Here is a 27,229-nt window from a genome sequence, read left to right on the forward strand (position 1 = left end):
TCACTTAAACAAGAATTTATTTTCAGGACTGTGCTTTCACTATAGATTAAAATTTAATATAATTTAATTCACATATAAAGACAACTCTGGAGACTATGTGGATATGACACGGCCTGGGGTTCAGTGAGTAACTGAGGTCATGACACACTCAGGCTTGGGCAGATACCAACTTGCTCATGCCGGAGAAGTAGGATTTCTCTCTTTCACTCATCACTTCAAAATGCAGTGGCCTCCTGCAGAAGTTGCACTCGGCTGAGGAATGTGGCTTGAGTTCCAGACCCACTCTTTTCCACGTGGCCAGCAGATTCTCTGTGAGGAAAAAGTTTTTAAAAATTGAAAGGAGTGGGGCGCCTGGGTGGCTCAGTTGGTTGAGCATCTGACTTCGGCTCAGGTCATGATCTCACGGTCTGTGGGTTCGAGCCCCGCGTCGGGTTCTGTGCTGACAGCTCAGAGCCTGGAGCCTGCTTTCCGATCCTGTGTCTCCCTCTCTCTCTGCCCCTCCCCCGCTCTCACTTTGTCTCTCTCTCTCAAAAATAAATAAATGTAAAAATAAAAAAAATAAAAAATTGAAGGGAGTATGCATGCAAGAGAAATGCAAACATTGGCCTACACAAAAAGTCAAACACTGGGGCGCCTGGGTGGCTCAGTCAGTTAAGCATCTGACTTCAGCTCAGGCCATGATCTCACGGCTCATGAGTTCGAGCCCCACATCGGGCTCTGTGCTGACAACTCGGGAGCCTGAAGCCTGCTTCAGATTCTGTGTCCCCCTCTCTCTCTGACCCTCCCCTGCTCGCGCTCTGTCTCTCTCTCTCTCTCAAAAATAAACAAACATTTAAAAAAAAAAGTCAAACACAAACGTTGCCAGTGGCATTATTTTCATAACAGTCAAAAAGCAGAAACAACCTAAATGTCCATCAACTGATGGATAAACACAATGTGGTAAGTCCATACAAAAGATTATTCGGTATAAAAAGAAAGTGAGGATTCAGGCTACAACACAGGTGAACCCTGAAAACACTGTGCTGTAAAGAAGTCAGGCATAAAGAACCTATGTAGGGTATGATGCCAGTTATGTGAAATGTAAAGCATGGGCAAATCCACAGAGGCGGAAAGGGGTCAGCAGCTGACAGAGGCTGGGGAAAGGGGACGGCATGGCTGCTCATGGGTATGGGGTTTCTCTCCAGGGTGATGAAAAGGTCCTGGAATCAGATAGTGGTGACGGTTGCACAGCATCATGATGGACCTAAGACCCCCAGAACTGTGTACTTTAAACGGGTGAAATTTGTGGTATGTAAATTATATCTCAATAATGCGGTTTTAAGGCAAGCAGGACCACCTGAGGAGGCTCAGGAGGCAGAACCAACCTGTGGCTGAAAGCAGCTCCTGGATCTCTGCCTTCAGGTTGGACATGGGGGTGCTGAGTTGGGTTGTACAGAACCACAAGCAGTATAAAACACTGAACAATTACGCTTATCAGAAGGTGTTAGGCGGGGGGGGGGGGGGGGGGGGGGGGGGGTTGCTTCAGGGACTGCACCTCAGGGGAATCGAAGCCCCAGGCTGAGCTCCAGAGGGCCAGGGCAGACTAAAGCCTTCAGAGGCCTCTCTCTACTCCCCAGCCGTCACCGTATATCTTTGAGTCACCCTGACAAGGGGGCAATGGAAACGGTGGGTGGATGAGCAGGCTCCCTCAGAGCTTCTAAAAGCAGGCGTATACCCCTTAAAGTGAATCAAACAAACATCTTTTACAGTTTTATACCATCTGAGAGCATTCTTAATTACCTGGAGAAAGAAACAGTTCTGAATGCCTTTGAAGGGCTTCGATTATACACACCGCAAAGACAGCTTTATGCAACTCTCCAGTGAGGAGGTCCCGGCACTCTCCAGGTACTCACCAAGGAAGTAGTTCATCATCTGCGGTGTGTGGTGAGGAGTGGGGGCGATCCGCAGGAGCTCCTCCCCCCGGGGCACCGTTGGGTAATTGATTGCTTGGACATAGATGTTATGTCTGCTCATTAGTTCATCACACACTTCAGTGTTTTTCGCGGCATCTGCAACCTATGTTTGACAACAGAAAGTAAGGTCACAACAGCGTGGACTGCCTCTTAGCAGCAATTCTAATGCACATGGCACTCAGGAGGCTCAGGCTCAAGCAGCAGTGCAAGCCTGCAACTTGAAGGGCCCAGCTGTGCTTAGTATGGTCCGGGGGATGGAAACCACGTAAGAAGCCAATTTCACACTGATCTCCCTCCCAAGCTTCAACTTCAGTTGATGCCAGCTAATTCTCCTATCCAGGGATGTGCATACCGTGGGAATGAAGCAGCTTTGATTGTACTAGCTGTATTAATTCTACTAATTCAACTGTGACACCAACAGTCTACTGTTTACAGTGGAAAGGGCAAGACCTATTTCAAAATTAACTGAATAAAAAGCCATACTTCAAAGCGAGCCAAGTTTAGGCTCCCGGAACTTTTCAGACAGAAGCTTTGTGTTTACCCTTTTAAGGCCAGTGTTGCGGAGAAGGAACCTCTGCTCTAGCCTGCTGGGTTCAAAGCCTTCATTTTCACTGTGAAGTCAGCCAAAGGCAGCAACGAGCAGAGGGCCACTGACTACAGCCCCCTGCCCCAGCAGCCCCCCTGCCTCCCTCAACTTCAAGAAGGCACGAAACAGAACATCTCACACGTCATGTGCAGAGGCACAGCCCCCAGCAAGTCCAGTCACAGACAGGTCATTACCCGGACAGGGATGATGTGACTGGGGCAGTGGACAACTGGGAGGCCCGCGTCCATGAGCATCTGCCTCATGAGCTTGACGTTGCGTTGGTGCTGGCGGCGAAGCGCCCGCCCCTCAGCACTCTTCAGGATCCGCACAGACTCCAGGGCTCCAGCCAGCAGCATGGGCGGCAGGGAGGTGGTGAAGATGAAGCCAGCCGCGTAGGACCGTACCGTGTCGATCAGGGAACTTGTGCTGGCGATGTACCCTCCAACACAGCCAAAGGCTTTGCCTAGGAGGAGACAGCCACATTTACTATAGTAACTGCCCCTAAATGTACCAGCAAGACGCTGCACAGCCTTAGAGCATCTTTGTCTCCTCAATGTGCCCTAAGACTATAAAGTAAAGGGATGTCCACCGATTTCTGAAAGGGAGAAAGTTGAGGAGGTTATGAAAGGGTCCTCCCCTAATTCACATGGCCACGCTGGTATCTGACTAGGATCAAAGGACAGGTCTCCACAGCAGGCCTAGCACTGAGCGACCCATCCCGTGCGCCTGAAGAGCATGCCGCTGTGTCTCTTCCCACCCGGACTGGCTGCTCCCCAGTGGGCAGGGCGCCACCTCCCACGTTGTACATGGTACGTGGTGCATGCTCTCTGGGACAGGATCGGAATCGTGCTGCTGGCAATGTCCTCTCGCCGTGAGCGTTCCCCCGGAGGCTAGAATGTAACCCAGCTAAGACATCAACTGTTTTGGTGTGACCAGAATGGTCTCCTACCTAAGTAAACACTGAACTTGGACAAGCAGCATCGCCCAGAGAAAAATGAAAACTCAGAACCTGTTAGGGTTGATTTAGGGCCCACCTCACTTTTTGATTCTCTTCAAATCCCTCTGTATAATCTGTAGCTCAAGTTTCAGGATTAAGGGCTCGAGAAGAGTCCTTCTAGATGTTAACATTGTGTTCTGTAATTAACATTCCTGCTTGAACCCCACACAGGGCTGGGTTGGTGTAAGCTCTTACAGTGGAAAATTTCTCTCCAGTCTGTTTCAGCTCACAATGACTACACCTTCACAAAGCCCGCAGCACAAGAGCTCTTTGAAAGAAAATGGCTGCTGTAATTAGGACATACGAACACGTGCCCTTCTCCTGGTAGGGGCTCTACCCTGAGACCCCTGACCTCTCCTGGTTTGCCCAAGGTTCTCAGTCCCTAGACAGTGCTGGGGGACACTCTTTTAGGCCCGCCCTTCCTTAATGCAGGCTGTAAACTGGCATTTCAGCAGAGTGCTACATGGGTCTCCAACTGCCTTTTTTTTTTTTTTAATGTTCATTTACTTTTGAGAGAGAGAGACACAGAGCTCGAGAGGGAAGGGCCAGAGAGAGAGGGAGACAGATAATCTGAAGCAGGCTCCGGGCTCTAAGCTGTCAGCACAGAGCCTGATGTGGGGCTCAAACCCACAAACCGTGAGATCAGGACCTGAGCCAAAGTCGGACACTTAACCGACTGAGCCACCCAGGAGCCCCTGCCTTACTAACTTTTGAAATCTTCAGAGTTTTACAGTTCACATTTTCACCTTAGGCTCCTCATCGGCAAAGAGAAGGTCTATGGTAATTGCTTGCACATGTTTACTTATCTTCTCCACAAAAACTGAGGTAGGGCTTGTTAGCTCCCTTATACAGGTGTCCCTACTTTTCAAAAGTTGTTATGCCACTTTGCTTTTATGAAAGACCTACATTAGTACTTGGTTTTCACTCACCGGAAGAAATCTGAGAGGGCTTTCACTTTTATGAGAAAAAGTGGAAGGTGAAAATAGCCTCCAGTGTTTGGCACCGTGTACCCCAAGCAACGAAAGTGGCCCTGCCCAGCCCTATCCCCGGGAAGCACAGGCGGCACCCCAGCGTCAGGCCACCAGAGCTTTGATCTGCGTCTGAGCACCTGTGTCTTTGCTTTATGCCATCTTGTCTTACGAAACGTTTCAAAGGGACACTCCACTTTCAGGTAGTGGGGAAACCTGTATCGGTGAGGAAACTGAGGTGCAGCTCCAGGTTACACAGCCAGGGAGCTATGCAGATGGGATTTATGGCCAGCAGGCAACATGGCTACAGCGGCCAGCCCCATGAGATAATGCTTCTCTCCCAGGAGGAGCAGATACAGAGTAGCCAGAGTGAACTGCAGTGGTCTCCATGTAGTGGGCACAGAGCTCAGTGCTTCACACACCTGAACCCCTAGGTCCCAACGAATGCTCTAAAACATGGCTAGGATTCTTCAATATAATGGAACAATCTGAAGTACAGAGAGTAAACGCTGTTGCCATGTAGCTAGAACCGCAACTATGTTTGGAATGAGCTCGGATGGCAACAAATGGTATTTGTCATATTAGGCTGTGAGATTTAATTCTGGGAATCATGCCTCCATGATTCAAGGGATTCTGCTAAGCTGTGCCACCACCAAGAATATACAAACTCATCCAGAAAGTGGCCCAGGCTTTAAATGCTATCACACTGTCTCTTCACCTGACCCCAGTTAGTCCTGGGGCCTTGATAGGAAGATACAACTTTATTTTTAAAAAATTTTTTTAAAGTTTATTTCTTTTGAGAGAGAAAGAGGGGCAGAGAGAGGAGAGAGAGAATGCCTAGCAGGCTGTGCACTGTCAGCGTGGAGCCCGATGCGGGGCTTGAACTCACAAACCACAAGATCGTGACCTGAGCGATGCTTAACTGACTGAGCCACCCAGGAGCCCCAGGAAAATATAACTTTAGTGCAGATTACAGAATGTGCAGAGTATACATACCAAGCGTTCCAGAAATGATGTCCATTTTGGGCATAACTCCGTCACGATCACCAATCCCTCCACCTCGAGCCCCATACAGTCCCACGGCATGGACCTCATCCACAAAGGTGATTGCTCCAAACTCATGCGCCACATCACATAGCTCTTCCAGTGGGCACACTGCCCCTGAGGAAAGAACACAGACTGCCTTGAAGAGCTTGCTACTTCACAAATTTATGCTTGGTAAGAGTCAGTCAGAACAAAACAGCTTATGTTCTAAAGATATCATTTTTAGTACTGGGAAAGACAATGAATTTCCCCCAGTTTCTAGTTTATCTAAGGTTCTCAGAGCCTAGTAAAAGCCAGAATAAAAAAAACCTACGTTCCCTCAAACCTATACAATGTCCACCAAATACGAATTCCTAGCAGAATGAAAAGAAACTGCAAAAACAAAATAAGCATTACACTTTATTTAAAGAGTCCAGGCCCAGCTTGTTTTTCATTTAAGGTTTCAGACTGGCCTCTACTTAGACTTACCATCCATTGAGTGGACGGTTTCAAAGGCGACAATCTTGGGGACCGAGGGGTCAGATCTCTGTAACAGTTCTCTGAGGTGGCTGACGTCATTGTGGCGGAAGATGTACTTTGGCACTCGGCTGTTCCGAATCCCTTGGATCATGGAGGCATGGTTCCCAGAATCAGAGTAAATCTCACAGCCTAACAGGATACAAAAAAACCTCACTATTTATCAAGCCATCTGCACCAAAGACAAATTATTTCCTAGACAGTCAGGGACAACAGACTTTGCCCTGAAAGTGCTGCTTTGCCCAGTAGGAAAGACACTGCTTGCCAGTTTCTTCCTGGGAAAACCATGAACTAGTGCTTCTCTTTTGAGAAGGCCCATAGGTGTAGAATAGAATAACCACTGGGCAGACAACCAATCTGCTCTTAAATCTGGCCACCTCATTCCAAACTTTATCAAAAGATAACTACCAATGATTAACAGAATTCTCCAAAGGATTTTCCTAGCATACAACACACATTTGAAGCAATTAGCTTAAGGACAGCCCTTCAAATCTGCTTCTTCATTAGTATCATTTGCTGCTGGAACTTTTCATGTGCAGTGAGCACTTGATGCTCAATTCAAGGAAAAATGCTCCCAGATACTATCACTGCTCTTAACTGTTTTTGGTAAGCCCTCTTTGTTGTCAATATCCCTGCTATTACTAGGAAACTCAAAAAACTCTAAGGCACCCATGACAGGCTTCCTTACCCGGCATCATCCTAGCCAGAGTGAACAGGGTAGAGTCGTTGGCCACAAAGCAGGAGGAAAACAAGAGTGCTGCATCTTTCCCATGTAAATCAGCCAGCTCCTGCTCCAGGTCCACATGGAATTTACTAGTTCCTGAAATATTTCTAGTACCACCTGCTCCAGCACCATGTTGTTTCAAAGTGTCCCTTTTATTTAAAGAAAAAAAAAAAATTGGGGAGGGAGCAGAAAATAAATCTCATGGTTCTGAACACTATGTGAATCATTCCTCTCCCTAGGAGCTAGGATACTGAACCTTACATTGATCTAGCACTCTCTCATGGTGAAACCAGAAGCCAGAAGTTTCAACTGACTTCATCTTCAGACTAGGTGGCATTTGGTGTCAACACCAGGATGATGATACCCTGAGGATAACTCCAGGGATCAAAAACAAGTGTTCGTTTATCAATCAACTAAGTACTTAGTATTAGCTGAGTTAATTTACTAAGGCTTCTTTATTCTGACAAATACCCTTCTCTCCAAACACATCAGTCGCTACATGGACATCCTGGATGGCGGTTACCTGAACCTAAACCCGACGAAAACCAGTCACATAATGTTAGGATTTATCTATCAACACACCTCAGACTGGACTCTCTTTAGCAAGCCTCCTTGGAGACTCTGACAAGCAACTCTCTCAAGTGTCCTCAGCCAGGCGAACCTCCTAAAGAACATGAATGACAGGATCTACCATCTTTTTAAATGTCTTTTTGAAGTAGCTTTTCCTCCAGTGCTGGTAGATTTATAGCTCTCCATCCGAAGTTTCAGCAGGGATGCCTCTGTGCAAGGCTGCCTGGTGTTAAAGGCACACTCACTTAAGGAGTGGTAGTGGGTGAATAGACAGGAGCAGTCAATGAGCCAATAAACTTGAACCCTCATACACAAAGGGGCTCTAGCAACTACTTGTGCGCTCGAGTTCTTTTAAAAGTAATCCGCAGAGGGGCGCCTGGGTGGGTCAATCAGTTAAGCGCCTCTTAGTTTTGGTTCAGGTCATGATCTCACGGTTCATGGCTTCAAGCCCCACATCGGGCTCTGCATTGACAGTGTGAAGCCTGCTTGGGATTCTGTGTCTCTCTGCTCTCTTCCCCCACTTGCCCTCTCTCTCTCAAAAATAAACATTAAAAAAATTTTTTTTAATTAAAAAAAGTAATCTGTAGATATTTTCAAAGGCTGAGAATAGTATTTTGCTATGGTACACTTTCAGCTGCTAAATATTCCCCCCATAAAAGATCCAATCCCTCTAAATCATCAATGTCTTGCCAAATAATTGGCAATTTCAGCGGTATCTGAAAGCTGAGGGCTACTTACATGACTGCCCCACACACTCGTGGATGGCGACTCATTCCTAGGTAGTCATTGCTACACCAGACCGACACCTGCTTTTTGGTGATGAGAGAGTCCGAATAGTCATCCGCCATGGGAAAGATGTGTGCCCTCCGGTTCACAGTTTTAAAAACTCGATAGGTATGGTCATTTTTTTTCTCATCAATTTTCTTCTCAAAGAAACGATCATACTGAAAAGTGGAAACAGCTAAAAACCAAAGATGGGACAGTCTGATGGTTAGGAAGCACATCTGGGCTTTGGCAAAAGACCTGGGTTCCAACCCCTGCTTGGTCATCTAATGGCAGGGAGTTTCTGGACAAATTAATGAAGTACTCATGTGGGCAAGTTACATGACATCCTCATCTTGAGATCGTGAAGCTTTCAAATGAGACTGTGTATGTCAACTGTTTAATACAGGGCTAGGGCACAGAAAGGTAGGTATTAAGGGACAGAAGGCAGGTTACCAACAGGATTTGTATTTACTATGGCCAAGAACACCTACTTGTATCAAGCAAAACACATAGCTTTTAATCCACAACTCACCATGCAATCTTATATTTAATCTAATGTATGTTTATGTTAAAAACCCTCTCCTGCATCAGGCAAATAATGATGAGACGTACATTTTGGCAAGTTATCTTGAAGAAGATGGGATACTCTTTCTGGTCTTTGCTTTCGCATGATATCCTGGAAGTTCTTCAGCAACCCACTTGGCTCCCCACTGTCGGTCTTCACACTAATCACACTGGGGTTCACTGAGGTTTGGGCAACCTCTGTAACAAAAGTAACAAGTGAAGGGAACCAACATTCTATTTTGAGTTCACAATATTGAATTGTCAAAATATTGTCAAAAGTGAATTACTGTCTAGTTCACCAAAAGAAACTGATCATAACCAAAGTTAGTAGTAACTGAGTGTATGAAGTTTTCTCCCTCCCTTTTATTTTAATGGTCAACGCCTGGTGTTGTTTTCTTTTGTTTTCAGAGCTACCAGACAGCTTTAATAAACATTAAAGTCCAAAGCTTTCTAGCCGGTTGGCATGCCTTCCCCACCTTCCCACTCCACCCAACCCTAATCTCAATTTTCTTCATGGAAAACAATTCCAGCCATATGCATCATTTCTGCTGGTGAGGTTTTCTGGGGACCCTGGGTGCTCTGTGGACATAGCCACAACTGGAATTAAGGTTGCCTCTTAATCACCATCAGTAAGACACACAGCTTGGGAGTCCTAAGACCATCAATTATTGCAGTATTATTTTTTTATCTTTTATCCCACCAGATAGCAGAAAAGAAAGAAAGGGCAGTTTTGTAACAGCTTACACCATCAGGGTATTTTCAGAAATGAAGCAATTACTATAAAAGGTGGTCATATCCTACACACACACCAGGAAGAAAGTCCCACATTTTGTCATATGGTCCTCGGACTCCTATCTTGATGACCTTCTTCCTTGGCCCTAAAAGAGGAAGTTTCTATACAAATACTACCCTAATAAGAGCTCATACATAAATCTGGAGGATCAAAAGAACCAAAAGGACCTCTGTACTCCTCCTAATGGTTCCAGTCATCTGTTTACCTTTCCTCACGGCATGCATTTCCTGCACATCCTCCTGAAGCTCTAGACTGGCTTTGCAGAAGACGCTGCTGCCCTTCTGGCTCATCTGGGCTGCCAGGAAAGGGCATCTGCTCGCAGTGCCCTGGCTTGTGGCAAGGGAGGGATGTCCAGACGGAATCTGTGTGCCATCTGGAGTCTGCTGGGATCCATCAGGAGCCTGCTGACCCTCGGCTTTGGCAGTTTTGTCCTCTGGGGGGTGACATGGAAAAACTGAAGCATCAGATCTGGTTGCACAACACGCAAGAAAGCCCCTTGTTTCTTTCCCTTATTGCCTCACAGAGAAGTTTTATACTTACTCTACCCCCACATTTTAGGCACAAGTTGACTTTTATTAGATTCTGCTAATTGAACCGTTTTCTCATCTGCCTCACTGGAATCAATGTGCCTGTGAGGAGTTGATTGGCATGATCCAGTTACCTTTCAAACCCACAGTATTTTTCCCTTATAAATCCACCAAAAGTAGTATTTTCTAGTTTCAGACAGCCAACAGTTCTTGAGATGGATTTCAGTAAATCTACCCTAACGACACACAACATATTTCAGGAGGGGACACACTCTTGAAGGTAAGGAGAAATGTTCATAGAATTTTTTTCTCTGCTTATATATATATTTTAATTTTTTTAATGCTTATTTTTGAGGAGAGAGCACGAACAAGCAGGAGAGGTGCAGAGAGAGGGAGACAGAGAATCTGAAGCAGGCTCCAGGCTCCATGCTGTCAGTCCAGAGCCTGACGTGGGGCCTGAACTCACAAACCCGAGATCATGACCTGAGCTGAAGTCAGACACTCAACTGACTGAGCCACCCAGGTGCCCCTCTCTGCTTATATTTTCAAAACACGTTCTTGACAAAAAGGCTTGCTGTTGCTTAACATACAAACTACTGATTTTCTTCTTAACAAAAGAAATTAGGCTAAAAGTGAACTCTTTACATTTTTGTCTAACAGAATTCAAAGTATTAGTATATGCCAAGAAAAAACCACACGGATATCACATACACAGCATCTACTAGCTCATCTAAATGCATCAAACTAGTTCACTGACTTAACACAGTTGGCTGGTAATTGTGCTTCTACTCACAATGACTCTCCTTTCCCCTGAAGCAAATTCATTCACCTTCCTTCTAGTAAAGTCTTATTCTGCATCTTCCTGGAATACTGTGAGTCAGAGGCTAACTTCTACAACTTGGTAAGATGTCTCAATGCAGTTTTCATTAAAATTTTCTATAAAATCAAAAAATTGTGGGGCGCCTGGGTGGCGCAGTCGGTTAAGCGTCCGACTTCGGCTCAGGTCACGATCTCGCGGTCCGTGAGTTCGAGCCCCGCGTCAGGCTCTGGGCTGATGGCTCAGAGCCTGGAGCCTGTTTCCGATTCTGTGTCTCCCTCTCTCTCTGCCCCTCCCCCATTCATGCTCTGTCTCTCTCTGTCCCAAAAATAAATAAACGTTGAAAAAAAAAATTAAAAAAAAAAATCAAAAAATTGCTTTGAAGTCCATGTCATTCATTATAAAAGTAATACACATTCACTGTGGGAAATCTAGAAAAAAAGCATTCTATCATTCAAAACATAACCATTGCAGGCATCTTAGTAAATTATGTTTTTTTAAAAACATATTTTTTTACATATGTGCAAGTTTAAAAAAGTTTTACTTATTCTGCATGTGCTTGCTTATTTTGCCCTTTTCATTATAAAGATCAAAATAGCCTGTGAATATCATTTGCAATGGCTGCAACATCTATCAAGTGAACAAGCCACGTTTCACTCAACTTCCTCTATACTAGAGACAGAATAGTAAAAGAGGATCTTGACTATTCAGGAAAAACACATAACTAACTCCTAAAAGAGTAAAGAGGAAAAGAAATCCTACACAGGATTATATCCTTTCTGCTTACAAAAAACAAAACAAAACACTCCTTTCTTACAAGAAACACATCCAGAGAACACACCTAACAGAGTTTACAAGGTAAATTATTCTCTAGGATTAAGTGAAACCTGAAAAGCCACATCCTCTCCTGGTAGAGCCAGAGAAAAACTACATCCAACTCTGATCTCTTTATTAAAAACAAAATTTAGGGGCGTCTGGGTGGCTCAGTCAGTTAAGCGTCCGACTTCGGCTCAGGTCATGATCTCACGGTTCGTGAATTTGAGCCTCATGTCAGGCTCTGTGCTGACAGCTCAGAGCCTGGAGTCTGCTTCATGTCTGCCTCTCTCAAAAATAAATAAACATTAAAAAAATTTAAAGATTCATACATAAAATAAAGATACATGTATTAAAAAAATCACTAATGAATTCTCTGATTCCATTGATGTGAGGCTTCTAGAGCAGTCAAATTCAGAAACAGAAAGTGGAATGGTATTTGCAGGGGGCGGGGGGGGGGAGTTAGTGTTAAATGAGCACAGAGTTTCAGTTTGGGATGCTGAAGAGCTCTGGAAATTGGATGGTGGTTGGGCTCTGCACTGACAGTGTGGAGTCTGCTTGGGATTCTCTCTGTCTCTCTCTCTGCCCTGCTCTCGCTGTTTCTGTCTCTCTCAAAATAAATAAGCTTAAAAAAAATTTAAAAACATATGAATGTACTTAACACCACTGAACTGTACATACAGTTGGTAAGAAATGGTAAGTTTTATGTTAGGTGCATTTTACCACAATAAAAAAAATAATTTAGAAAAGAAAAAAGTTACAACTTTAAAAGCCAAAAGCTTCCACTCAATTTTGCTGCAAACCTAAAACTGCTCTAAAAAATAAAGCCTATTTAAAAAAAAAAAAAGCCAAAGAGCCAAATATTCAATGAAGGAAAGGTTGAACTGGAACATCCCAACTTTATATTTATGTGAATGAGGTACTGATGAACACTAAAACTCCAACAGACATCGAATACAACCCATAAACCTGTAAGGTGCACACTGGCCACCATCTCACCTTTCCAGATGGGTAAACTAAAAGTGCATACTTGCAGGGTTAGGATGCCAACTGTGAGATAGTCCATGCAAAGAATCAAGCCTGACACAGAGTAACTCCCTCTGTTACTGTGCCCCCATCACCGCTGTGGACTAGAAGTGCATCTAGTCTAGTGATGAATGCTAACACTGCCACCTCCTACTTTATTGCCAATGACACTTACTCTCATTAGCTGGAGGGGTTTCTTTGACCTGCTGGCAGTGTACTGTTGAAGTGGACAGGGCCCGAGGGGCTGGCTTGGCCCCAACTTCCATCATCTTAGGGCAGTTTTGGGCATAGAACAACAGAGATTTGCCTGCCTTCTGCAGAAAGGCCTGAGGCACTCTGGATAAGAATGGGCAGCGGCGAACAACAGTCTCCATGTCCGAGAGGGTGCACTGATCCTATAGAAAGACAATGAGTGACATCAACACTTAATAATCAGGCAAATACTACTGCAAGGTCATTGGGTTCAGGTGTTGCCCACAGTTTATAGCAAGGGTACCCTGGGATATAACAAGTCTCACATAATAATGTCTAAGGACAGCATTCATGTGGGACTCAACTAATTAGTGGTGACCATACTCTACCCAGGTCACCAACTTCTCCTTTCATTCCCCAGCTCTACACAAAAGCACCTGCAAAGCAACTTTACCAAGTGAAGTAAATACCGATGATTAACCACCAAGGGGCTGAGACAACAAGGGACAAGTCAGGAACAGGTTTGGGAGGTCAGAGGCTCCTTGAGGAAGATGCACAGTGCAGATAAAACACGTTGGCACACACCCAGATGGAGAAGTGAGGCTAGGGAAGAAGTCACTGTCATTCATCCAGGCAGAGGACTCCTAGGGATCCTAAACTTCTCCTGGTCCTCACATCCCCAGACCCCAGGAAGGCACCCAGCTGGGCTCTGGGTCCCAGAGGCAAGGATTTCCCTGAGGTCATCCCCCACAGCTCTAACACGACTAAACTGAGAAAGGAGGGGACATAAAGAAAGGCAGGAAAACGAGGGGAAGTACGGTTGGGGCTAACTGGGGAGAGGCAGGAACTATAAAATCGAGGGTGTTGGGTCTGGAGTTAGATCTAGTCCTCGGCGGGGAGAGGTCAGAGGTTATCCGGGGGTTGAGGGCTCGAGAATAACGGAAAGAGTATGAGAAAGGAATTCTAAAGAAGCGGCCAGTTAAATAGGAAATGTAAGGAGGGAGCTGAATAGGGTACACTGAGGCAGCCCAATGGGCTAAGAATCTGGGAGATGAACGCTGACCCCCGAGCAGGCAGGTGATGGGTGCTGTGGGGGATGGGGTCCCAACGTCCGGGAGAGCCGGGCGCGGGCTGGCAAGACACGCGGGGACTTCCTTGCCCGGCGCCGTACCCAAAGCGCGGGCCCTCACCTGCGCGGGGGACTGCAGAGGCGGCGACGGCTGTGGCGGAGTCGGCAGGCACCCAGGCCAAGCAGAACCAAACCGTTGCCCTTGTCCGCGGGAACCCTCAGGCCGCGAGCGGCGTCGCCCTAATATACAGCCAGAGTGAGCGCCGCGCATGCGCCATGGGCGTGGACTTCCTCCGCGCAGGCGTACCGCGTCGAGCTCTTAGCGTAGGAAGGGCGGGGCCCCTACGTGGGCTTGGCTAGTCGGTTGGGACCTGGGCTTTCCCGGATCGCCTGCCAAGAGAAGGAGGGGCACGGTAGTGGATCCTACACCCTCTTCTTGTTTCTCTACTAACTGCACTATGCTTCAGAACCCTGTAAAAGGGCAGAGTCGGAGGGGAAGTGCCCCTGAGGACAACTGGGACGTTATAGGGTTGTAGAAACTGGTGCCTTGGATATAGAAGAAGGAGGGTAAGGAAGGCGTTCCGGACCACGGTCTAAAGCAGGATCCGCCCTGTCTGTGACGAAGGGCTTCCCAGAAGAGGTGGGGGTGTAGTGTATTTGCCCAAGGATGGAGTGGTTCTGGGGGTGATGTGGGGAGAGGGTGAGGCTGGAGGGGACCCCTCGGAGTCCGAGATGAAGGGACTTAATCTGAGGCAGAGAAAGGGCAAGAGGGGCTGGGCTGGATAGAACCCGTGTACTACACAGCTCTGAGCACTATCTGGAGATAGTGTGGAGGCGCAAAGCCTGACGTAGTTAGGGTTTGACACATATTATTATGACTTTTTTTTTCCATCGCAGGCAGTCCGAAGTCTCTTGCTGGCCGCCTTCGGCACCAACTGGGCGGCTCAGAACTCCATCCCAAAGTTCAGAGTTGGGCCATGGCTCCTTTGGGTCTCCCCAGTCCACACCTGCAGGGTAGGGTTAGGCAAATCCCTCTCAGGAACACCAATCTGCTCCACACCCTTCCCAACTTAACTTGAGCTGGGTTGGCCTGGGCCTGTGCCAGGCTCACAGCTGCCCTCCTCCAGTCTTGAAGGGGCCATCCAGGTTGCTCCTTCCTTAGCTGGGCATTAATAATAAGAGGGACAAAGTCCAGAGTGATGGTGACTAAGATGTGTCCAGGTACTTCTTAATTCCCTCTCTCTTGAGTCTCCAGCCAGCTGAGAGGCAGGCAAGGGGAGACTCCACATGCAGAGGAGGCAGCTGGGTCCAGAATGGCACCAGGACCAATCCAGGGGCCCATGAAGAGGGCTCTGGCCTAGGAGTCCTGGGCCGAGCTCTGCCCCATCCTGCTGAGAGGAGACATGAGGAAAGGTCAGCACTTGGACTCAGACCCAAATGCACCTAGAAGTGGAAATGGTGAAGATGGTGTTGAGTGTTTTGCTCTTCTCTGGGCCTCACTTTCCTTATCTGGGCAATGGGATCATAATCCCTGTTCTACCTGCCTCACAGGACTGTTTGAGTGATCAGAGGTGAAACAGAAGCAGAAAGAACTGGACATTGGAACTAAATATGGGTTCTAACCCTGGCACTGAATCTCACTTGGCCTTGGGCAGGCCACAACCTCTCTGAGGTTCATTTTCCTCATTGTAAATCTCTCCCAGCCCTGCCACTTGTGGTTGGCAGGAGGGTCAGGTGAAGTCATGGATTTCAGAGGCTTATTGTTTAAACCAGCAAGGCTCCAGCTGGGAGTTTCCTGTTTAATAGAGGGAAAGGTTGAGAAACAAAAGAGACTCACTTGGAAAGTGAAATAGAATGTTGTAAACAATTCCAGATGGAGGAGGAGGCTGTTACTCCCCAGACACTGAAGGAGGGGGGATCCCAACCACCAAGAAGCCTTCCGGAAGAGTGTGCCAGCTGGAAGGGTGGGTCTACATGCAACTGGGAGACTGATAAGTGAAGCTTTCAGTGGGAAAGTCCCAGGCCTGTCCTGGAGGGTTAGTGTGAGTCAGCCTGAATAGCTGGGCTTCAGGGATGCAGCTAGAATGTGAGGAGGTAGGAGAGAAAGGCCATAAAGGGGCCACAGAGATTTCCAGTGTCAGCTCAAGAACCACCACCAGGGCAATGGTCAAAATGCGTATTCGCAGGCAATGGCCCTTTGATTCTGACCCAGGAATCTATATTTTCACCAGGCCTCTCTCTTGGTGATGTGCGGGCAGCATATCTTGGGGCCACATTTTGGGAACTGTTTCCTGAGTGGTTTCCAGTTTGGGATTTTGAAGGGCAAGTACTAAAGCCATGAGTTCTAATCCTGGCTCTGCTACTTTCTGATCGTGAGGTCATCAGCAAAATACCCCACATCCTAAGCCTCTGTTTTTGCATCTGTAAAGTGAAAGTACCTCACCTGTCTCGCTAATGAGTCTGAGTGGGTCCCATTCAGCCTTCCTCTCCTCTCTTCTTCCTTCCCCATTCTTTTTCCTTTCATCTCTCCATTCCTCCCTCCCTTTTCTCCCTCACTGCTGTCTTGCCTCCCTCCTCAGAGCTGCAGTACAAACTCGTCTTATCACCCTGGCCCTGGGCAGGGAAGACCAAGCTGCTGGAGTTCAGGCAAGGTCAGGCTCCATTCCGGGGACAATGCTGAGGCATGACCTCTCCTCCCCCACTTCTTCCCTCCACCCCAGTCTGCGTCATCATCGTCGTCTGGGACTGCTGCACACAGCACTCCTCCAGCGGTCAAGGCAGAAGGAAAATGTCAATCCCAGCCCCAGAATTCATCCTTTTCCACTCTGGGCCCCAGAAACTACTTGAAGTAGTGCCTCTCTGTCAGAGTGAAGGAGCCAACAAGGGACCTTGGACAAGCTTACTGCTTTCCTCTAAGCCTCATTTTCAACATCTATCAGCCAGGCAAGAAATCCCTCCAATTCCCCAGCCCCAGGAGATCCAGATGGACATGGGACAGTTTTGAAGATAAATAAAACCTCTAGCCTGTTCTTCTGATGCTTGGTGTGCCCTTGGTTGTGAGCCAGCCATGCTCCTTGGGATGTTAGTGTCTGTCTATCTGGCTGGCTGGCAATGAGTGGGAGATCAGCCTTACAGAATGGTTAGAGACTCTGGAAACAGTTCAGCTCTGCCCTACAGAGTTGGAAATGTGAGCTCCAGGGTTAACAGTAATAGGGTCCAATAATTAGCATAGGAGATGGACTCTAAGGGTTGGGCAGGGTGGGAGGGTCCCCAACACCTGCCTTGTGCTGGCCCTTCCTTTGGAGTCTTCTTAGGCTCTGGCCCACCCAGAAGACAGGCCTGGGCCTGGGTTTGTAAAGCCAGCTTTGGAGCAAGGGGTGGGTTCTGATTGGCTAGAGGAGAAAGGGGCTGGATTGGGGCAAAGCCATCAAATGCTCCAGGAGGTGTGTTGGGGGGGGGGGGGGTGGATTGCACGTGGGGAATAGTATCCCCTACCCCCAAAGAGCAAACACTATTCTCCCAAAAAGCCTTGGAGGACCCCTGAGCCTAGCCCTCTAGGATAGAACCCACAAACTGTGTTCCAGATATGTTCTCTTTGACCCAGACAGTGCTTTTTAAAAATGTGGATTAGTTACCAACATTTAATAATCAAGATATTGTTACACTGAAATATTCCCAACTTTCCTTGAGGGATCAGCATGCCTGGAGCCCCTGAGCTGGCCCAGGCATAATTTGTTCTCCCCAGTTCTCTACCAGCCCTCCCGTCAGTGGGTCCCTGATCCTTACAACATGTAATGTCCCAGCAATAACATTTCTGGCTTTGTAGGCATCTGAGTATGTGTCTGTAGCCCTAACCCATTTTAGAGCCAGGGTGACTAAGATCCTGAGAGGGGAGAGGTCTCACTCAAGGCCACATAGCAAGTGAGGTTTGGTCCGCAAGGGGACCCAAGTGTCTTGCTTTCTAAGCCACACACTGGGCTTTTCTGCCCTCACAGCCTCTGGAGGACAGTCTGAGGCAAGGGGTTAGGGGAAAGATCAGGCTGGTTGTGAGGGCTTTCTGGAAGGGACTAAGAGATGAGTTCCCTAGTGCTTGTCCTCATTCAGGCCCCACCCACAGCCCCTGCATACAGATCGGACCAGGGCAGGGCCTGTGAAGTGATGGGTGGTGATGGGATGGAGTAGGCTAAGCCCCTGCCCCTCTGGCCTGTATAGTATTCACAGGATGGAGGAGCCTTGTTCCCTGCCCTCCTGGGATGCTGGAGAGAGACGGCAGGAAAGTACCTGTTTTGAGACTGTGACCAGTGTGGTCAAGGGCGTGGGGACAGAGAATGGCAGGGAGGGAGACCCACATCAGAGCTGGATCCTGGTGTTGAGGAGATGCTGCCGTGGACAGGTCAGCTAGGCTGAGGGGGCCCCCAGTGAAGGCTGGAGGAGGCTGGTATGGAGGAGGGACATCAGGAGGCCAAGGAGGCTGCGGCTCAGAAGGAGAAGGGGGTGTGTGATGGAGATTGGAGGAGGTTGGAGTCCCAACAGTGGGCCAGAGTCCCACTGTTATCAACAATGTGATTATCAACCAAGGTAAGGCCCTTAAATCTCTCTGGCCCAGGAGCATTTGAAGGCCTGCCCAGCACCCCTTCTGCCAGACATTGAGGAGCTGAAGCAAAGGAGGAGGAATAGGGAAAGAGTGAGGGAGGCTCAGAGAAGTGGTACTGGACAAGGGTAACTAGGAGAAGGCCAGGGAGAGATTATAATACTACAGCGAATGGGTATGGCAACAAGAACAGCTCTCCTCAATGTTTTGGCCTTGCGCTGTGATTATGTGCACAATTTCAGGTCCCCTCGGAGCAACCCTACAGGTAAGTGGAATGAGGAGACCCATCCATAGGGCAGAAGCTTAGAATGGTTAAGTAGCTTGCCCAAATTCACACAACCAGCAAGTGGAGAGTGTGGCTTACCTGTTGGCCTTGTGCCTTCTGGTCTAGTATTCCACCCTGAGGAGGATGAGGAAGCTGGGAGGAATAAGACTGGGACTGTGTTGGGGGTCAAGGTCTGAGTGGAAGCTTCTCTCTACTTCCAGGAAATCGGCCTAGTTTGGGTAGGCAGATGGGAGTTCCCAGCCAAGGAGCCAACCAGCCTGACTCTTAGTGGGAGTCACTTACTTTGAGGGACCTCTGGGCAGCCAGTCATGGCCTCAGGAGGGAAGACTCCTTCCAGAACCCACACACTGGTAGACACTGTATTCCTTCTCTATCCCCTGCACCTGGGTTAACAGCTCTGGGCCCAGATGCTTAGCAGTAGGACTCACAGCCTGGCATAGACCCCCTTCTGCCTTCCTCTCTCTTTGGGGCTCCTGGAAGGAGAAAAGGGGGCCCTGGCTCTACAGGTTTTCTGTCCTGTACTCCAGAACTCGCCTCCTTTCTGTCTCCTCCTCTCCCAGGCCTCCTGGACACTCCAGCCTTCTCCAGTGCTAACAGCAATCCCTAAGAACAGCCCATGCCTTCCTGAATTCTGCCTCTGCCATAGGCACAGGCCTGGCACTTGTGTGTGTCTCTGCACCTAATTCCCGAATGTGCCCTACAAAGTGGAGATGCGCAACCCATTCTTAGAGAGTGGAGGCAGGATCCTGCTTGTGTTCAGCTCCCAGCTCCGTCTCTGTGTGCCCCCTGGCCTTTGGCAGACAGCACAGCCTCTCTCAGCTTCCATTTCTGCATGCACGAAGAGGGAGTGGTACTTTCTGTGATGGTTGAACTATGTGTCCATTTGACTAGGCCATGGTGCCCATTGTTTGGTTAAACACCAGTCCAGATGCTGCTGTGAAGGTATTTTGTACATGTGATTAACATCAACAGTCAGATGACTTTAAGAGAAATTATCCTTGATAATGTAAATGGCCCTCATACAATCAGCTGAAGGCCTTAAAAAGCAAAAACCAAGGTTTTGTGGAGAAGGTCTTTTGCTGCAGGCTGTAACATCGGAATCCTGAGTTTCCAGGTTGCTAGACTGCCCTACAAATTTCAGATTTGCCAGCCTCCAGTCATCTGAGCCAATTCCTTAAAATCAATTTCTCTCTTCATATACCTATATCTGTCTTACTGGTTCTGTCTCTCTGGAGAAACCTGACTGATAAACCTGGTGATAAACACACATGGTTGACACGAGGGCTCGCTGAGCCACTGCCTCCGTGCTTGTGGCGGGAGGGATCAGCACCTGGAAACAGCATGCAGTTAGTATTAGCTGGTGGCTACGGATGAAGGAACTGAGCCTCGGCAAAGTAACTTGTCCAAAGTTTCAGAGCTCAAGGCAGTATTTGAGCCAGATCTGCCTTCCCAACGTGTCCTTGCCCTGTCACCCTCCTCCTTGCCAAGAACCTTGGGTCGAGGTGGCTCCCTCTCTCCAGGATCCCCTTTGGGTTGAATGAAAGCCCTCAAGCCCTGGTGGGGGAGGTGAGACCGGAGGCACTGTTGGGGCCCGGCTGGTACTGAGTTAACAGGTTCTTGTGCAAGACTAGCAGGCTTGTGACATGCCAACATTCACCAACCCTAAAATTGCTGTGGCCCTGCTGTGGCCTTTGGAATCGTTGGGGTGAAATCCGCACAGGGGTGATGACCAAATAACGACCCTTCTCTTTCGGGATGGCTTCTTAGCCCCACCACCCACCCTGCAGACCTAGCAAGCTAATCCCTGTGCCTCATAGACTTGGGGTTAGCAGCACAGGGTTCTGCAGGGACCAGGTCAGGGAGGGCAGTGGGTGCCCTGGGATCCTCTATGTCTCTGCTCTGCTCATTGTCATCTATGGGACACAACCTAGTGTGGCCAGGCCTTCTTCCCATTATTTCAAGAATAGCCTCACATCCAGATTTTGATGTGAGCACTTGGAATTCTTATATTTTTAAATATCAAAAACTTAGTTGAGTAGATAATATTTGAATATGGCTAAAATGCAAATAGTATGACATGGTAAAAGAAAATTTTTCCCTCATTCAAATCTGCCCATAGACACAACCACTGCTTCCAAGTTTTTATGGGTCCTTCCAGAAAGATCCTACTCAGTCATTCAACATTTACCTGTTGACTGCCTACTATAAATGACCTGCATTCATAAAACACATTTTGCTCCTTGTTTTTTGTGTTTAACACTGTAGCTTGGAGAGAGCCCTGTAGCAAGCAGAGAGACTTCTTGTGGCCTACCTCATCTCTAGTTGCTCCGTGGTTTCCGGTAGGTTGCTCATACAAATTCTTGAATGTGCTTCTTTGTATGGGGTGAGGACTTCTGTGGGATATTTAGAAATTAAATCACTAGGTCAAAGGGCAAGCCAAAGGTTTAAATCTTTTTTTTTTTAATTTTTTAACATTTTATTTATTTTTGAGACAGAGAGAGAGACAGAGTGTGAGCCAGGGAGGGGCAGAGAAAGAGGGAGACACAGAATCTGAAGCAGCCTGACTGAGCCACCCAGGTGCCCCAAAGGTCAAAATCTTTGATTCCAGGGTTGTTTTTTCTCTGATATTGAATTGTATGTGTTCTTGTGAGCAGCCTCAGACCCTTGATGAAGTGAAGTAGTTTTCTGGAAAAGGATAAATAGGTTTATTTATTCAGCAAATACTTACTGTGCACCCACTGTTTACCAGGTATTGAACTAGATTTTAAGACAGAACAAGGCAGATGTAGTCCTGTTCTCATGGGATGGATGGTCTAGTGGGGGAGACTATATGTGTATATATATATATACATATACATACGCATATACACGTATATGCACATATATCCACACATGTACACACGCATATATAGTAAATACAAGCCCATGTCAACATGTGACCACAGAATGAGCGCTCACATAGGTAGTCTGACAAGAATAGGGGCTGCTTTGTTTGGGGTTTGAGGAGGCTCTCTGAAGAGGGGATGTTCTGATAGTGAAGTTCCCCCTCTGATGTTCTGAGGAGGTGAGTCCTAATGGACCAGAAGGAGCCAACAAGGATGGGGGTAGAACAGTCCAGGCTGGGGAATCTATGCCCTTGGCTACCTCCAGCCCTGGCCAGAGCACTTTATAACATGGAAAGTTGGGAACACCAGCCGTCTTGCCCAGGGCTGAGGAGGCATGGGTGTGTTTCATTATATTACTGTTACGACAAATATGTGAGCAAGAAAACATGGGCGAGAAGTCTGTGGGAAGTGGGCATGCTCGAATGGGCTCTCTAGAACTTTGAGGACCCTGAGGAGGGAGAGTGGGTAGGAGCTGGAAGGCCTCCAAGCCTCTGAGGCCTCACTGAAGTCACAGAGGCTGGCGTAGCATGAAGGGCAGCAGAGGCAGCCTGGGCCCAACTGAAGGGCCCTGAGAGCCAGCCAAGAGATGGACCTTACTGTGTGAAGTTTGGGATTGGGAGACAGCTCTGAAGCCTTGAGGCTCAACTTCAACAGACACTGGGCTTCAGTCAGGGTGGCCGTGCCAGACCCAGCCGGGGGGGGGGGGGCGGCTAGCATGGGGCAAGGCCACCCATGACATTTACCCAACCTCCAGAACCCATCCGGCTTGAATGCAGCACCCTGGTTGTGACACGGGCTCAGTGCTTCCCTCTAGGTAACTGTCACCATGCCACCCAGGCCCTAGGTTCCTCTTTTCTGAGCTACCCACATCAAGGTCCATTGGGATTTTGCCTTCATTGCTCTGACTTGGGGAGAAGGGTGCTTGAGGGGGTCAGCAGTGCTGGTGGCTCACAAGAGAGGTACTCAATGAGCATTTGTTGAATGAATGGATGGATGAACGAGCAAATGCATGCATGAATGAATAAATGGAATGGGTAAATAAATGAGGATTTGCTGTGGACTGTGTGAATGCATTGGTTTGTGTGGGTTCTCAGGCCCCAGAAATGGGGCAGTTTGTGGGCAGATTGTGTCAGCAAGAGGCAAGTGTGGAAAGCAAGAAGCAGATGGTTGGCCAGCAGATAACCCAGAGATGGGAAGGGGAATTCGCAAGGTCATCTAACAGGCACCCCCTTGCTTGGGCATTTGTAGGAGCTTGCCCTGGGGAGATCTGTGAGCGCCCACATTCTGAGCATCCTGCCACCACACCTCCTCTCATCCATATACAAGCACGCACTGGGGGGCGTCTGGGGGGCTCAGACAGTAAAGCATCCTACTTTGGCATGGGCCAGGATCTCATGGTTCGTGGGTTCGAGCCCCACGTAGGGGTCTGTACTGACAGCTCAGAGGCTGGAGCCTGCTTTGCATTCTGTGTCTCCCTCTCTCTCTGCCCCTCCCCTGCTCGTGCTCTGTCTCTTTCTCTCAAAAATAAATAAACATTAACAAGCACACATTGGCCCTCACAGGTGTCCACGCAGCCTCCTCCACGCCTCCCTCTGTGCTTGTCCTGAGTCAGGCCACCTCTGATCCTGGGCCTGGTCTGTGGAGCAGAGCTGGCATGGGATGGGGGCTACAGGACAGACCACAGGACAAGTAGTAAGTCTTCCCCATCCCAGACCTTCGCCCCTTCTTGTTGTCTTTCTCCAACCACCTATGTGGCCAGCACATCAGAGGATGACCATGACCGTGCAGCAGGAATGCTCTCATTTACCTCTGCCTAACTACATTTAGAAAATAGTTTTTTCCACAGTTTCCCTGCATCTCTGCCGGTAACTCTGAAGTGACAAATCAGGTTTGTGAGTTCTTAGGGCCAAGTTTCTGCCAGAGCAACCTGCTAGTCACATTCAGAGGTGCACACACTGGATATCTCTCAAGTTCATTCATGGTCTCAGGCCCACAGGTGCTAGAGTCACTGCACACCACCTCTGCACAGCCACATGCCCAGCCACTCTGATCATAGGAACAGTAACACACATGCTCATAGCCATATATAGCTGCAAAGTCACATTGTTACAGGCAGGCATGCTAGGGCAGCCACAGTGCACCATGGTTGTGACATTGTCATACATGAGGTCACACACGTGGGCTGAACCATGTAGGGTCACAGGGTTGTGCACGTTACTTTGCCCCTCCCCCTTACTGCTATCCCAACCTCCCAAAGTGCTCACTACCTCCCTGGGATGTGTCATTACCATCCCTTCCCCAACCCACATCCCTGATGAGGTCAAGGCTATCAAGAGCCCTATCCTTCCCTCGGCTTGCCTTTTCTGTGTCCATAATACTCACGGATGCCCTGATGGTCCTGTACAACTCTGAAAAGTACCCAACGGGCCTGTGTGGACTCTGGGGCACTACAGTCAAGCTGTGTGATAATAACAGTCTCTTCATTCAGGACCTCAATTTTTTCACCTGTTTAATGGTGGCATGGACTTGGTGGTTCCAAGTCCTTTCTGGCACTCATGATAGGGACAGCTGTGATCCTGTGACCCCTCAAGCACTTCCTGGGCCCTGGGCTCCTTGAGCCACCTGGCTCCTGAGATTCTACTCAAACCTTAAGGCAAATGCCTCTCAATAATGAATGGGCCCCAGTGAAGTTTCCTTGGGAACAAAGGAGAGCCCAGCTATGCTCTCACTGAAGGCCTGATACCTGGCTGTCTGTCAGGGTCACAGGAGGAGCCTGTGAGACAGGACGCCACAAAGCCTGATCTCTGGGGGACTCACCCAAGCCTTCTTAACAAGCAACACACTGGCAGAAAGAACCTTCTAGAAAAGCTGCCACATAACTCAACTGCAAGCTCAGGCAGGGTGTCTCAGTACAAGAGACAGTCATTGTTCTGAAAAGGCCAGAGGCAGCCCTCCTTCTTCCCCTTCTTGTTCCTGATCTTCCCAGACCCCTGGGGTTCCAACATAACCAGTATGTCCCCCTGAGTTCAGGAGAGGTCAGTAGATTTATAAATCCCCAAAATCTAGTCAGCGTCACCATAGGGAGATTTGTGTACTTTCCAAAGAGTGGTTGTTGAGTGGCCAATGTGTGCCAGGTGCAGTGCAGGAGCCCAGAGAAAATAAACCAAAGTGCACCCTAAGTAGCACTGGTGCAGGACGTTTCACAGTGTTCTCTGGAAAAAAAAAAAAAAAGTTCTGTGGTCAAGTAAGTTAGGAAAGCCTATTATATAATTCAGCTGGGCTGAACAAAGGTAAACCAGTTTCTTGCTTGTGGGTTTTGGCAGAGCCTGTATCAGGCTGTGTGCTGCAACAGTGTTCTGGGAGTGGGTGGAGAGAGAGTGTGAATCTCATTTCCACCCTGCTTTCTTCTCCAAGCCTCTGGCCGGGCAGGAGACCTTGAGCAATGCTGCTTGAGGGGCACCAGGATTCCAGATTCAGCAGGGTGCTGGAGAATCTGAATTTCTGCAAGTTGTCAGGAGCTGCTGCCAGGACATCACTTGGAAAACCACTGATCTTAGAACAGCTAGAGGGATCTTTCTAAGGCTAAAACACAGAGGTCCTCCTCTGCTCAAAGCTCTTCTGTGTCTCCCTCTCACTCAGCAGAAGCCACGTCCTCATGGAGTCTGTAAGGCCCCCCCACCTCAATGACACTGTCCCTCTACTTGTTTCTCTGTCCCTTAACCCTGCCCAACAAATCCCCACCTGGGGCCTTTGCTGTTGCTGTCCCTTTTGCCCTGTATAATGCTCCTCCCCCAGATCTTGGTGGGGCAATCATCCCTCATCCCATCATTCTCACCCCCAACCCAGCCTTGTACCCCTGCTCTTCCAAGAGGCCCTCCAAAACCACTGCTTTTTCCACAGCCCTGCATGTTGACTCCATGAGGCCAGGGCTGTGCTGTCTCATGACTCTGTTCCTAGCACCAAGCACAGTGCTCAGCAAAGGTTGGGGGGGACTGTTAAGTGAATGGAGCCCAGGACCCCAGCAGGGCTAAAGCTTGGGCCTCCCAGGCCAGACAGGCCTGAGCATCTAGGAACACCCTCACAGGTGGACTCTGGATGGGGCCCTCTGGTCTGATGCCAGGTCTGGTGCCCTGGGAAGGGCTGTGGAGGAGGGCAGAGGTGTCCAGGCTGGGGCCATGGGGAGTGGCCCTGTGGATGCCAGGTTCTGTCACTGGCTCTGTGAACCTTATCAGTGCTGAATTGTGTCCTATCCTTGGAGCACTCTGTGTTCCTGGTGCATCTCCCCAGAGGTCATGGAAGTGCTGATGAACTTATGATCCTGATGAGCTCAGAGGGTGTCCTGTGGCAGAAACCAGAAGTTTCTGAGGAACGGGGGCCAGATCTGTCTCCCCACTGCAGCCTCCATTGGCTCTGGCTTGGCCTAGGGGTAATCCCAGTGGGCAGCTGGGGGAAGGAGGGTTAGCCAAGCCCGTCTGACTGCCAGATGCAGAGGAGGTATAGGGAGGTTGTGGGGCAGTGGTACACTCTCCTCTTCTGTAAGGTGGGGGAGGAGGGGTGTGTTGCCCAGGACATTCACCAGGGTGGCCTGTCTGATTCTGTGTCTTGTGCTGGCGGTACCCCTGTAAGCCCTCCCCGCTCAGGTCAAGGCTGTGTTTGGGTAGCCTTGAGTAGCCCCCCACAGGGACTGTGTGAATTTGCACATGATATCAGTGGTGGCCTTGTTCAGGATTCCCAAGGAATTTTCTGGCAAGCAAGGCTTTGACTTTGGGCCTCCTGCCCAGTGAGCTGACATTAGGCCCTGAGCCTTGTTCTGAATGGCTCTGCCTGGTGGGTAGACTGAGGGCTGGGGTCCCTGGGCCACCTGTCCTGGCCTTCCTGTGTACTCATCTGCCGAGGCACACACAAGTGTGAGTGTTTGTGTATGTAGGTACCTTCAGGAAAAGCCTGCCGGTCTGAGCTCCCACAATCTCCCCCCCAGTGTGCCCTGCTTTTTTAAACTACCATTTATTGAGAGCTTACTGGTGCCAGGCCTGTATTTTAATCCTTACAGAAACTCTGTTCCCTAGGGTTGTGTCTCTCAAAAGGGTATGTTGAAGTCCTAAACCCTCAGTACTTGTGGATGTGACTTTATTCAGAAATGAGGTCTTTGCAAATGTAATCACGTTGAAATGAGATGATACCGGATGAGAATGGACCCCAATCCCATGATTGGTGTCCTTACAAGAAGAAGGAAATTTGGATACGTAGGGAAGACAGCCACTTGAAGAAGGCAGAGAGTGGAGTCATGTGGCCCCAAGTCAGGAACTCAGGGGCTACCAGGAGCTGGAAGAGGCCAGGAAGTGTCCTCTTCTAGAGTCTTCAGAAGGAGGATGACCCTATCGACACCCCAGCTTTTAAATTTGGGCCTCCAGAACTAGGAGAGAATCATTTTTTGTTGTTTGAAGCCACTTAGTTTGTGGCACTTTGTTACGGTGGCCCCAGTACCCCTAGCTTCTATTATGATCTCCATTGCATGAGGAGATGAGGCTCAGAGAGGTTGAGCTC

General features: G+C 48.6%; 2 protein-coding genes and 2 long non-coding RNA genes across 5 annotated transcripts in view; 2 read left to right on the top strand and 2 right to left on the bottom strand.

Annotated features, from left to right (window-relative positions):
- ALAS1 (5'-aminolevulinate synthase 1) lies at nucleotides 1-14,177 on the bottom strand. Its single transcript, XM_040454911.1, has 11 exons — nucleotides 14,045-14,177; nucleotides 12,838-13,057; nucleotides 9,685-9,912; nucleotides 8,735-8,884; nucleotides 8,096-8,318; nucleotides 6,752-6,936; nucleotides 6,016-6,195; nucleotides 5,500-5,664; nucleotides 2,733-3,001; nucleotides 1,893-2,055; nucleotides 1-309 (listed from the first exon to the last, which is right to left on the bottom strand). Exons 2-11 carry the CDS (start codon nucleotides 13,034-13,036, stop codon nucleotides 149-151), a joined length of 1,923 nt encoding a protein of 640 aa, XP_040310845.1. The 5' UTR covers nucleotides 13,037-13,057; nucleotides 14,045-14,177; the 3' UTR covers nucleotides 1-148.
- Nucleotides 14,178-14,311: 134 nt separating this feature from the next.
- Nucleotides 14,312-16,959, top strand: LOC121016891 (uncharacterized). Of its 2 annotated transcripts, XR_005784510.1 has the most exons (4): nucleotides 14,312-14,490; nucleotides 15,172-15,336; nucleotides 15,797-15,887; nucleotides 16,644-16,959. It is a non-coding gene; the product is annotated as an uncharacterized LOC121016891 (long non-coding RNA). The 2 variants fall into 2 exon arrangements; XR_005784511.1 differs by lacking the exons at nucleotides 14,312-14,490; nucleotides 15,797-15,887 and having other exon boundaries at nucleotides 15,223-15,336.
- On the bottom strand, nucleotides 15,205-25,555 carry LOC121016893 (uncharacterized). Its single transcript, XR_005784513.1, has 3 exons — nucleotides 23,246-25,555; nucleotides 21,112-21,485; nucleotides 15,205-15,314 (listed from the first exon to the last, which is right to left on the bottom strand). It is a non-coding gene; the product is annotated as an uncharacterized LOC121016893 (long non-coding RNA).
- Nucleotides 21,121-27,229, top strand: part of POC1A (POC1 centriolar protein A) — a 93,501-nt gene continuing 87,392 nt past the window's right edge. Inside the window, exon 1 of the mRNA XM_040454914.1 lies at nucleotides 21,121-21,139. The gene's annotated coding sequence lies outside the window, so the exon portion shown is untranslated. The remainder of the gene's footprint in view (nucleotides 21,140-27,229) is intronic.

This window comes from Herpailurus yagouaroundi, unplaced genomic scaffold, assembly GCF_014898765.1.
Source record: "Herpailurus yagouaroundi ecotype Mexico unplaced genomic scaffold, PumYag 213, whole genome shotgun sequence".
NCBI classification, from domain to species: domain Eukaryota; kingdom Metazoa; phylum Chordata; class Mammalia; order Carnivora; family Felidae; genus Herpailurus; species Herpailurus yagouaroundi.

Coding starts and splice junctions, on each gene's coding strand:
- ALAS1 (XM_040454911.1), bottom strand. CDS start 13,036: ATGGAGACTGTTGTTCGCCGCTGCCCATTCTTATCCAGAGTGCCTCAG. Junction 8,885..9,684: donor AATGCATGCCGTGAGGAAAG/GTAAACAGATGA, acceptor CTTTTGTTACAG/AGGTTGCCCAAACCTCAGTG. Junction 8,319..8,734: donor TCAAGATAACTTGCCAAAAT/GTACGTCTCATC, acceptor TTTGGTTTTTAG/CTGTTTCCACTTTTCAGTAT.